Source organism: Callorhinchus milii, unplaced genomic scaffold (assembly GCF_018977255.1).
Source record: "Callorhinchus milii isolate IMCB2004 unplaced genomic scaffold, IMCB_Cmil_1.0 Scaffold2, whole genome shotgun sequence".
Lineage (NCBI taxonomy): Eukaryota > Metazoa > Chordata > Chondrichthyes > Chimaeriformes > Callorhinchidae > Callorhinchus > Callorhinchus milii.
Genome location: NW_024704743.1, coordinates 104670225 through 104683164, shown reverse-complemented (window position 1 = coordinate 104683164; position 12940 = coordinate 104670225). Strand labels below are relative to the sequence as shown.

At 42.2% G+C, this 12940-nt stretch overlaps 1 protein-coding gene across 1 annotated transcript in view; it reads left to right on the top strand.

The window, feature by feature from the left end:
• Nucleotides 1-12630, top strand: part of LOC103186711 (peroxidasin homolog) — a 220685-nt gene extending 208055 nt beyond the window's left edge. Inside the window, exons 20-23 of the mRNA XM_007905901.2 lie at nt 2473-2602; nt 3684-3810; nt 10734-10847; nt 11561-12630. Coding sequence (XP_007904092.1) covers nt 2473-2602; nt 3684-3810; nt 10734-10847; nt 11561-11674 — 485 coding nt within the window. The 3' untranslated portion in view covers nt 11675-12630. The remainder of the gene's footprint in view (nt 1-2472; nt 2603-3683; nt 3811-10733; nt 10848-11560) is intronic.
• The last annotated feature ends 310 nt before the right edge of the window (nt 12631-12940 follow it).

The following is a 12940-nucleotide window of genomic DNA, read 5'->3' as shown; positions in this document are numbered from 1 at the left end:
AATGAGCACATTAAATATAACTATTATAAATGTTTAAAAGTACACCCATGAAGCATTTGTTGTCATTAAGATGACAGAGGAAACGCAGCATATTTCTAGGGTGCTTAAACTATTTCTAAAGTCTCTTACTCCCATTACAACAAGGGAATTATAGCCCATTACACACTGCAAACCCATTGCCTTGTAGAAAGCCAATTCACATCATTAACAAATTTGGGACATGTGTTAAACAAATCAAATATCAGGAAATAACAAAGGACAAAGGTAATAGTTCCATCTGCAGCTTTGGATGAGATCCAGAAACTGTTCCATTTATATTCTTATGGTTAATGATATCATTAGTCCCCTGCAGTTCATGGAATTATTGCCTTGTAACTAATTTCTCAACATTAAATTTCTTGTCTTCTTAATGAATATTAATATTTTGCAGATTTTTGTGGGTTGTAAATGTAGAACAAACACATTAAAAATTCAAAACCTATTTTCGCCACAGAAAGATAATATAGAAATCAGGCAATCCAATGATTTACATATATTAAAATGTAATCTGTGTACAATACGTTTGTGTAGTTTACAGAACTCATTTGCTATTCCAGGTTTGCGGGAACCTCTATACCGTTTACACCAGCAACTCAGCAGACTGTCTAGGCTGGTGACTAGTCTCGAGAAGACAGTGTCAAAACCTGTTGTTCGAGGCGAGTCTTTTAATAATATGACTGAAGAATTTTTTTGCAAATTCTGATATATTTTATTAAAGGGAAGAAAGAGAAAGCACTTAAAGATATTTGAAAAACTAGCACTGGTGTAGGCTTCATGGGTCGAACATTCCCTATCAGTGCTGTAAATAATAACTGAAATCTGTTATTATTTGAGTTTGACTCCCAGCATCTTTGATCTTGAAATCAAAGGTTTCATTTGTAGTACATGGTAGTGGTGGTGGTGGGGGGGGGGGTGGGGGGGGGGCTGGGGTGGGGGCTGGGGGGAGAGAGGCAAATGATCAAATTGGAATTACATGGATGTGCCGTAGAAGGATCCCCTTCCCCTCTTAACACCTTTTGCAACATAATACTAGTTGGCAAGGTCATGCGCTTTACTAAAGAAATACCTCAGGATTAAAGCTACCATCCTACTAACTGGCCATCAGAAGCCATGGTTTGTGAGCCACAAATGGAATGGTGAGACTCAGCGTCATGGAAGCAGCAGTGAAAATGGTCATTTTGGAGTTTGCCTCTGACACATCTAAACAATTCAATCATTTCTAAAGTCAAACCCCATCTAAAACACAGTATAAGATCAACATTTCACTGGGCATACATTCACAAGTTTTGGCCTGAACCTTCACTCTGTCCCACCAAACTTTGTCTCTAAAAATGACCTTGGATCCCAATCTGCTCCCATGGACAATTGTGGAAATTCCTGGTGAGATTAATTTAACTGTGAGCAATAATTTACAAGCATCTTAACTGGCTAGGAACTGTTTCAGTAACAGCAGCTTATTGAATGTTAAAGTGCTTGAAATTATTACATTTTAATTTTCTTGAGTCCTGAGGAGCCCATACACAACAAAAATCAACTAATAAATTGGAAGAAGAATGCATGGAGCTGGTACACTCCAGATTGATGGCCATTGTTCAACCCGAAGTCTAAAAGTTTTTTCTGGACAACAAATAGATACCAAAGCTAAACTTAATTACTTAAAAAGTCTAACATTCATTCAGAATTAATTCAGAAATGTCTGGTCTTCCTTCTTCTAGGGATTATATGTGAACAGTTAAGAGATAATTCAATACCATTTACCCTGATAGCAAAACAACCTTTAGCGCAGGTCCGTTTTAGATTGAACAGAAGAAAAAGCTCATTGCATTGACTACTTTAAAATCACGAACCACACAAACCTCTTCACTAATATTTCCCTGTTGTGTGTAACTGTTTGTATGGTCTTTATGTGCCTGTTTTCTGAAGCTACTTCTAAGCCTTGTGTGTTAAATAGAAGTCATAAATTTATTGGTACAAAGTTGATGCCTTCAAGGTCATAGTAACCTTCTCCCACCTTCTGCTGGATTATGGCTGTGAACAGATTGTAAGCTTCAAAGATCGTCTTTCTGCTTTGGTCTCAATGTGGTGCTTATTAGCTGACTGAATGCAAATCACATTGCAGTCCTTTCACATTCAGCAGTACTTTTTTTTAAATTCCACATTATTTCATTAGCAGCTAAGCACTGCCACTCAGTGATGGATTTTGCAATCTAGCAAAGCAGAAAACAATTGGTCTTTGCAAAAGTGGAAATGCTTTCATGAAAAAACAGCCATATTGTGAAAGCACAAAGGTAACAGCCTGATAGTCATTACAGTACAAAAAGTATGTGCAATTGTATCTTTAGTGCTGGTCCCTGTTATAGAGAGATAAGAACATGGTTGACAATGACAAAATATGTTCCAGTGCTTCAAAATGAACCTGATTGCTTTGTGTAGATTGTAGAACTCGAGGACAGTTCAGTGCGCTTTCACGCCAGTTCCGAAACAAACGATCAGCAGAATTCAGTTATCCGGAAGAAAGGCACAGAAGAGAAGCCAAAGTGGTGCCTGGTGAGAAGAAATGGAGGTAGGACACACAGACAAGGTTCAGATGAAAACACCAAGGTTTCCCTGGTCATTGGTAAATGTATACACATTTAAAAATGTATGAGTGTATTATGGCATCATCTCATTTGCCAATATTGGTAAATGTGTTATGATTAGAGATTCACCTCAATTAAAGGTTTTATTTTGCCCCATTCCAAACAAAAAAACAATAATAAATTGGTCATTTTCAATCCATGACTGTTTGTGGGACACTGCTGTGTGCAATTCGCTGCCGCGTTTCGCCCACAAATAATAATAATAATAATCCTTGCATTTGATATAGCGCTTTTCACGTCATATGGTCAATTCACTTTACTGCATATTCTGTGAAGCGCTTTAAGATGTCGAGAAGACGTGAAAAGCTCTATACCAAATACAAGGATTATTATATTATTATATTATTATTGCTATAAACTACTTGAATGCTGTATACAGCTTTATTAAGCCTAATAAGGCTGAGGAAAGTAATAGTACCAAGTTTTCCAGTGAAGGGTAGACTGTGTATGTAATAGATTCACATAATAATAGACTGTATTGACCCATAGTTTTTCTTACTGTAAAGTGTTTTAGTAAGAAAAAAGGATATGTGGACACAATGTCATATGCTTAAATAAGAATCAGCAATAGAAATTCCTTTCCTTTAAAGAGGATAGGGGGGAATTCCTTTGGTAAATTTATACAGTGTCAGTTTATAATGGAAAACAAGTCCAAATTCACCTCGCCAATATCTGAAAATTCATGCTTTAGCAGAGAATATTACCTCAATCCCAATGACACACAGATATTATGTATCTGTGGGAATTATGTTCTGCAACACATGGCCTCACTACAACAAGCAGTCTGAATTCAATTAACATTTTGCTGCTCGTGAAGGAGATCACTGAGTCCCATCTGAAGGTTGGAACATTGTTTATTTGGCACATTGTTTATTATGTTTCACACTTTTGTTAATGATAGGCCTTTTGAGAATTTATAGCATTTCACTTTCACTCCATTATTTTGTCAGATATTAAAATTGGTTCTTTTCTCATTCGAAAGATTTGAACTCTTTTCCTAAACAGATACAAACAAGACTTGAGTGAGTTAGCAAACGCAACAAATTTTCAGCAGAATGTGGATGAGACTCCTCAGGATTTCAACAGCTTTGTGACTGAAATGCAGAAGACCATCTCGTCCCTTCGCAAGCAGGTGTGAACCATGAAATTAAATTGTTAATACTTGTGCATATCTATTAGTTTTGAGAAAGTCTTTTTTTAAGCTTGGTTAAAAAAACATGTGGAAGTAGGCAGTGGTCTGTGAGATACTAGCTAAATATATCCTGTTTTGTGTATATGTGAAGCCGTGTGCAAGTGCATGGGGTGAAATGTAGATGAAATTTAATATGTGAAGCTTTGTGTGGGTGAGAATGCAAGCGACAGAGTTTTGGATAAGCTGGAGCTTGCAAATAATGAAGCTGGGGAAATCAGCAATAGGGGTATTTGAGAAGTCGAAACTGGAGATGATGAAGGCATGAATCAGGAATTTTCCAGTGTTGGAGATGAGGTAGGAATGGAGGCAGAAGATGTGGTGAAGATAAAGAAAAACGGTCCACTCTTTTAAGAGAGCAGCCAAAATCCAAGGTTGCATACTAGTTGAGTGTGGAGAGAGAGGCCAGCAATAAAGTAACGTATGGCAGTAAGATTACTGCAAACAGCTTGCATTTTCCCAGAAACAACTTTATGCCTAACCCTCTCCATCTGTAACAGTGGGTGGGAAAGCGGCCATAACGAAAGAGAGAAAAATATCTTTCAAAATCAGGCAAAAAGACCCAGAAAATTTCAGGGATACAGGTTCAATCACAAAAATAAAACAGGTCAACAACAACAGCAACAACTTGGATTTATATAGCACTCTCCACGCCGGACAGTGTCTCAGATAAAACAGGTCATTTTTTAAGGCGCGATTAGTACACTGCTATTTTTTTTACTAACAACCTCTTTGTTGCTGGTTGCCAAGATTGTATGGGCAAAGTCTCTCAAAGCAATTCAATACAATTAACTTGTTTGCTATGCGGGGCCAGATAATAACCACAATGTATTCAAACTGGTAAGTTGCTTATATGTTTAAGTTTTATAACATTGCAATAATTCAAACAAATAATTTTCTAATTGCATAGGAACAAGAAGTATATTAAAATAACAAGCTTTCTTTCTCATTGAAGTTAGCTCGGGGAAACTTATGGGACTTAAATCAGGAATGTATAAAACTAGAGACGAGGAGGAGGGGTTGGGGGAGAGAAAGTATAATTGCATAATGTGAATCAATTGCTTGCTTTTGGGATCAATTAAAAGAACCAGCCAGACCCAATAAATGCTGCGTAGCAAGTTAGTTTATTCTGTTCGTTGTCCTGACAGTGAGTTGTACCTTAGGATTGAAAAAAAGAATTTCCTCTGCACATACTACTCAATTAAATATCTATATATAGCTTAATTAAAGACTTTCGAACCATACTACAACTATTGCAGGGTTGGTTAGTCCAAAGCTAATTATCTTTTCCCAGAGAAAGATCTCTTATTCTCCAAAAGGAAAATCAATTTGAATTCATTTTGATGTAAAGTGCTGTATAAAAGCAAGCTGCTCTTGTGCATAAATGCGTCTGGTTTGTCTGCCTACAATTACGCAGTCACTACACCATATGGTAGAATCCTGTGAAGTGCTTTAAGATGTTTTAATGATATGATAAGTCATTATATTAAATGTAAGAAATATTATTATTATTATTTCTCTTGTAAATGTCTCTTTCTCTTGTCTTATTGCCCAGAGGATTGAGTTCAAGATCCTTGGCCTCATTTTTAAATCCCTCCATGGTCTTGCCTCACCCTACTTCTGTGACTTTCTTAAGTCCTACCAACCTTCCACTCCCTCCGCTTGGTAAGCACTGGCCTGCTTCACATCCCATACTCTGCCCGTCCTACCTTCAGAACTCCATGTTGGAGTTCTTTCACCTTACCTCTTATCTCTCCTTCAAGATCCATCTCTAGATCTACCTCTTTGACTGCATCTTTGGACCGCACTCAGAAAGTTGGGAGTTTAACATGTTCTTATAAGTACAAACATGATCTGTACTAAAATGCCTTTGTTACAATGGGATGTTAATGTAAGATCACATGTGGTCACCTGGATGTCAAAGGTCCCTGATGTGTTTAGTCCCAACCAGTCACTAACTGGATGAAAAATATCTTCCAGGTGTTCTCAGGAGCCAAGCTCCAATGTGATTCATACTATCTTAACCTTAATACAGTATATACTGGCTCAGTACATTTGCATCTGGTGTGTTCAAGACCATATTGAGGTAAACATTTCATGGGAATCATTACAAAATGTGCAGCATATGAGGTGACCATTTTGCATTTAGGTACAGCATTTCTTATCTACAAGAGCCTTTGTTGTCTGTGATAAGAGAAGACAGTTTTGAGATCTTGCATTGATTCCAGCTTTATTCATTATGCTATTGTCTAAAGTTCCAATAATGTTTGATACCGAGTGAAAATACTTCAATGGGATGGATTTAAAAGAAGTTTCACTGCGAGATTGCTGCAGAAAAAAATAAGAAAAAAACCTGTGGCAGGGCTATGCTGTCAAAAACCATTCCTGGGAGTTGATTACTATGGTTACCACACAACAGGAGACTCACAGATAGTGCTTCAATCTTGTTGTTTTTCACCCAGCGGCCCCCTGAAGTCTCGTAATACCTGTCCTTGGGAGAGCAAATTTTAACAATTTCGAAAGCATATATTGCTCCTAATGGTTCTGCATTTGATTTCTGACAGCTTGGAAACTATCTAATTAAATGAGTGCAGTCTCTTTAATTATAATGTCATTAGCTTTCATTAAACAGTGTCTCGCTTAGCACTGCAAACCACCCGATACTTAGCTGTTTACATGCTAATGTAGCAACACCGGGTGACATTGGGACTGACTATCAGTGCCCTTCGCACCTTTGTTGTGTCTTTGTTTTTGTGATAAATAAAATGACGAGGATGCTATTTTCAATACTTACAAGTCACAGACCCAGAGTGGAGAGATAAAACAATGTTAATACCATGTGAAGGCTGTGCAGCCTGAGTGCCATTTCCAATTATAAAAGGACGTGATGAGGGTTTCATACTGGTTGGAAAATTACTGACATTGAAAAAGTGAGTTTAGCAGAAGGGTCAATTGACCACAGTCCTGCCGTGCATCGCACAGCGTGGAAAAAAAGTTTCTCGCAGGTTAACATTACTGTGGGTGTAATTTAAGATTTGAATGGATTTGCCCACAAATGGGCAAAATGGGCCTGAAGGTTATTGAAAATGAGACTGCGTTTCTTCCCTGACTAAGAAATTACTTCCCACCAGCCATCCCATTGTTAAGGTTTTCACATTTTTAACGGACATTGTCAAAGTGCGCCAGAGTTAACACATAAAGTCACAGGCCTGTGGTCTCATTTGCAACATTTCTCCATTAGGTTTATACCAATGTGTCTCCCTCCCATCCTCTGTCTGTCTGTCTCTCCTGTCCTTCCCCTGCAGGCTGCTCATTGCTAACCACTCTGCGCCACCTCTGGCCCCCACAAACTCCTGCAGGCTGACAGTGTCCCACTAATCCGCCGACTCTTGTCTTAGCGTGTGCATATTGGCTGCTGCCCCTGACCCGAGCTGGCCCTCCCTCAAAATGCCGCCCACCCTGCAACTCTCCCGCTCTGTCCTGCCGCACCATCCGTCTATACCTACTACCATACCCCACGCCCAACCGCCATGGCGGTGGTGTGGCCCTCATCTCCAGGGCGTCACTTGCCCTATCCCCCTAATCTGCTGGCTCATTCCCCTCTTTTGAACACCTTACCCTCTGCCATCCCTCCCATCTCTTACTAAAAATTCTCCTAATTTACCGCCCCCAAAATCCTCCCCCACCTTCATCTCTGACATCTCCACCCTTCTAGCTTTCCTCTGCCTCTGCTCTGACCGCCTTATCATCCTAGGCAACTTCAACCTCCACTTCATCCCCTCTTACTCCACCTCTTCAGACCTCTCCTCTGCTCTCTCAACCTCTTCCTCCACATCCACTCTGCTACCCACATTCATGGCCACCCGCTCGACCTGATGATCACCAAGGGCCTCAGCGTCTCAGATGTCACCATCACCGACAAGGCCATCTCTGACCACCATTTAATCTCCCTCAACTCCTATATCCCTCTCCCCACTGCCCCCAAACCTACCACCACCTTCTATCGCCTGTGGAAGAAGATCTCCCCGCAATCCCTCTCCGCTGCCCTGGAGTCTTCTGAACTCATCGACAGCACTCTCTCAACTACACTCAATGCCCTTGCCCCCCTCACCTCCTGAACTGCCTCCTATTCCCGATCCTCACCCTGGTTCATCAGCACCTCCGTCTGCTCAAGGGCCAGGTGTGGGCTGCCGAATGCACATGGCTCAAATCTGGCCTAATGGTACACTGGCACATCTGGCTGGACCACATCAAAACCTACCGCTCCGCTCTTGACTCGGCCAAATCGTCCTTCTACTCCAGGTTGATCCTTGAGGCAAAGGGCAACCCCAGGCTCCTGCTTCTCCACCCTCCCCATCATGCCTCGCAGATTCTTTCCTCCGACTCCCACTGCGAGGAAATGCTGGATTTCCTCAAGTCCAAAATCGAGAGAATCCACTCAGCTGCCACTGCCCTCCTAACTTCCCCACCCTCCCTACCCAACCCCCACCACGCTCCGACCACTACTAATCCCTTCTTCCACACCTTTGAACCTGTCACCCCTTCCTCTGTCATCACCACTATATCCTCCATGAAGCCCACCACCTGCTCCCTGGACCCCATCCCCACTCTTCTCCTTAAATCCCAGCTCCACCTCCTTGTCCCACTACTCGCCGACATCATCAATCTCTCTCTATCTTCTGGCACTGTTCCTAACCCCCTCAAAACAGTCACCATCACCCCCACCTTGAAGAGACCTTCCCTTGACCCATCACAGCTATCCAGCTACCGGCCCATCTCCCACCTAAACTTTTCTATCTAAGGTCATTGAGAGCGCCGTCAACACCAGCTTCGCTCTTTCCTCTCCTCTCACTCCCTCCATGAACCCCTCCAATCGGGAGTCCATGCTGCCCACAGCACAGAAACTGCTCTGGTCAAGGTCGCAAATGACATCCTTACCATGTGTGACCAGGGCTCTCTCTGCCTCCTTGTCCTCCTCGACCTCTCCGCCACTTTTAATATTGTGGACCACTCAATCCTCCTCCACCGCCTCTCCTCCCACCTCAACCTTCAAGGTTCTGTGCTTGACTGGTGCAGATCCTACCTTTCACACCACCTTCACATCGTCTCTGCAAACAGCTTCTCCTCCAGCTCCCGCACCGTCTCATGCGGTGTTCCTCAGTGCTCTGTCCTCCTCGGTCCCCTTCCCTTCACCCTCTACATGCTCCCCATTGGTGAAATCATCCGCAGACATGGGGTAAATTTCCACATGTATGCGGATAATACCCAACTCTATCTCTCTGCCTCCACCCTCAACTCCAGGACTACTGGAGTCCTGACCGACAGCCTGAACAACATCAAGTCCTGGACAAGGGACAACTTTCTCCAACTGAACGTCAGCAAGACCGAGGCCCCCCTGATTGGCTCGCGCCAGCACCTCCGCAGCTCGGGCGCTGGCAGCATCAGCCTTCATGGCTGCACACTCAACCTCACTAAGCCAGTCAGGAACCTGGGTGTTTTTTTGACCCTGAACTGTCCTTTCTCCCAACATCCGCGCCATGACCGGCACTGCCTACCACCACCTCCGCAACATTGCCAGACTCCGCCACTGCCTCACCCCTCAGGCTGCCGAAACCCTCACCCACGCATTCGTCACATCAAGGCTCGATTATGGGAACTCTCTCCTCATTGGCCTTCCCACCTCTTCCATTCACAAGCTGCAGATCATCCAAAACTCCGCAGCTCATATACTCTCGCACACCAGGCTCCGTGACCCCATCACTGCCACCCTCGCTCGACTCCACTGGCTCCCCATCCCCCAGAGGATCGAATTGAAGATCCTCGTCCTCACTTTCAAGGCCATCCATGGCCTTGCCCACTCCTACCTCTCTGACCTGCTGACTCCCTACCAACCTGCCCGCTCCATCCGTTCAGCGGGCTCCGGCCTGCTCCATGTCTCCCACCCGACCCGCCCTACCATCGGTGGCCGGGCTTTCAGCCTCTTTGCCCCCACACTCTGGAACTCCATCCCATGGTCCCTTCGCCTCACTTCCTCCCTCGCATCCTTCAAGGCCAGTCTCAATACCCTCCTCTTCGATCGTTCCTTCAGTCGCCCTCCCACCTCTCTGCCTTCCCTCACCTCTACCCCACCCCTCCCCCATGCTCGGGTCCTGACCCCTGACTGTCCAGCACCTTGGGGTGTCCTCCCGATGTGAAAGGCACTCTATAAATTTAATTTTGTTGTTGTTGTATCAGGAATCAGAGTGCGTAAACGGGGATTCCTTATGGTGACTGAAACTAGAGATCCGTGAGAACTCTGCACTGGCATAATCTACTGGCGGAGAGGAATTCTAGTGAGAATTTAGCTGAAATTTTAACAGGTTTCCAAAACCCTTGCATTTTATTTTAAATCCGCACAAATCAGCGCGTAAAAGTCAGCCTTTTGTATTTGTATTTAATAATAGTGAATTGTGATGTCATTGAATTGTCGAGTTCTAGATAATAATAATAATAATAATCCTTGCATTTGATATAGAGCTTTTCACGTCTTCTCAACGTCTCAAAGTGCTTCACAGAATATACTGACAGTAAATATATATATAGATATATATGTGGAGGAGAAGAAAATAGATGGGCATTGTCAATTCACTTTACAGCATGTTCTGTGAAGCGCTTTGAGGCATCTAGAAGACGTGAAAAGCGCTATATCAAATGCAAAGATTATGATTATTATTATTATTATTGTTGGAGGGTAAGCAGTGGGTGAAGACTCATGTGGAGTATAAACGCCATCATGGATTAGCTGGGCCAAATGTTCTGTTTCTGTGCTGTACATTCTATGTAAGTTGTGTTTTTACACTTCTGACTTGTCACAACTTTCTTCACAGATCAACAAACTGGAAGCCCGTCTGAAACAGGATGGCTGTATAGATGAAAAGGGAAAACACATGAATGAAAATGATCACTGGAAAAAGGAAGACTGTACTACCTGTTACTGTAAGGTGTGTGTGATACTGCAAGCCATTTAGGATTTCCTTTGCAGATGATTTAACATGTAGACTGCTGTCAAGTCTATAGCAACTCTTGTCTCCCTTGGCTGACTGTTTCTGTACATCCTGGGACCAGGTAGTGGTTAAGTTAGTTAGCCAAAGAAACAAAGGTAAATTGAGAGTTTTAGAAATAAAAGGATTAAAAAGATGAATGCTTCGAAACTTAAAATTGACAGTCATAAGTAATCTGGGGTCATGTGTGTGCAAAGGAATCGCCTTTAACTGATCCTTGAGCCTCCACTCCCACTTCCTGTATCTCGCCTGTGGCACGTGACGTGCTTTGAGACATCCTCCCGATGTGAAAGCTATGATATAAATGTAAATTATTGACATCAAAAACAGCCGTTGTTCTGCTTTTTTGTTTTTAAGCTGAAGCTGGAATGTAAAAAGTAGATTGTTTAATACTCTATCGCCCTTTGAACTATTAATTAATGTCCACTGAGCACAAGCTACACCCATAACAACTCACAACTGACGTAGATGGGCATGAGATCCAGTCTCGCCCAAAGGAGTTTGAGCTATATATTTAGCCACTTTTCTCACCACCTGCACAAAAGTAGCAACAACAACTTGCATTGATATAGCGCCCTTCACGCCGGATGGCGTCTCGGAGCGCTGTAATGTTCGCAACACTGTAATGCTCTCGCTGTGAAATCTTGTTTCAGAATGGCCAGGTGACTTGCTATGTAGAGACATGTCCTCCGCTGGAGTGCACCAAACCAACCACAAAGAAAGGGAGGTGCTGTCCTACCTGCGTGAAGCCAGAAAGCAGAAAATAATCTTCAGGTGCAGCTCTGAAACAAAAACTGTTCCTTGCGTAAAAAAGAAAAAATAGTTTCACAACTTCTTGCATCGTCTACTGATGTCTGGATAACAAACAAAAAGATGTTTCAGGTCACTAAAAGTGGGTGTGATCACCCCTGGCTCTCTGCACTGCTTCTGTTATCGATTTAAGCAATATCATCTGATGCTGTGTTTACACTACAGGGAGCAATGTCACTCCTCTGCCTGGCAATATTACTTAGCAAATGTGAAGGACCACAAATTGGGTGTTTATTTTTAATGTTATTATCGAGGAGGTCACCTGATTAACTCCTTAATAAAACTAAACTTGATTTGTTGTGGCTTTGAAAGGGGGAAATAAATGAAATAAGTGAAATCCACAGCCACCGCATTTATCCTGCGATAAGAATGGAACTCTTCCCTCCTGGAAACATGTCCTCAAAAGTTATGTCGGGAGCAAGGCTTCAGCTGCCTCAGAACCTTTAATATTGAGTATTTGATTCGCTGACAACATTGTGACATTTCACTGCAGGGTAAACGCAGCATGAGAAAAAAAAGTCAGTTTATGACAGTTTCCTCAAAGTACTACGTGACCTGCAGTAAGGAATTAAGGAACTGAACTACTTGATGTTCAAAAATTAAACTACTCACATTGCAAGACAGTCATGATTTGTCTGGAAAATAACACTTGTATCCATTGTTCTTTCATCACGATATTTCCTTGTACACTATTATCATTTCAAAACGCATTGCTAGCACATATTACTTACTATACACTATACTGTTATGTTCTGCATTTCGTTAAAATTAATTTATTTGAAGCAGTGATAAACATCAGAAAAGTGAATTTTTCTCATACACATGTATTGTCTAAAGACTATTTGGCATTTCTGGTCATTGGTCGATGGCTGTTTGTGAGACATTGCTGCACGCAAATTGGCTGCCGCTTTCAGCCAAAAAACTGAGTCACTTCACTTTGCAATATATCCTGTAAAGCGCTTTGGGATGTCCTCCTGGCGTGAAAGACGCTATACCAAAACCAAGGATTATTATTAATATTATTTTCCAACTGTGTGGTCAGAATATTTTTCAGTACATATTGAGGAAAGTGAAAAAGCCATGACAGTGATTGTATAAGGACCAATTGTCCTCATGCTACCAATTGTACCTCACACTACACAATGCCGGGGAAACATTATGTACAAATATGGTGCTAATCATTATGCCTCTTAAAGGAAATTTTGTCAGATTATATTTGCATT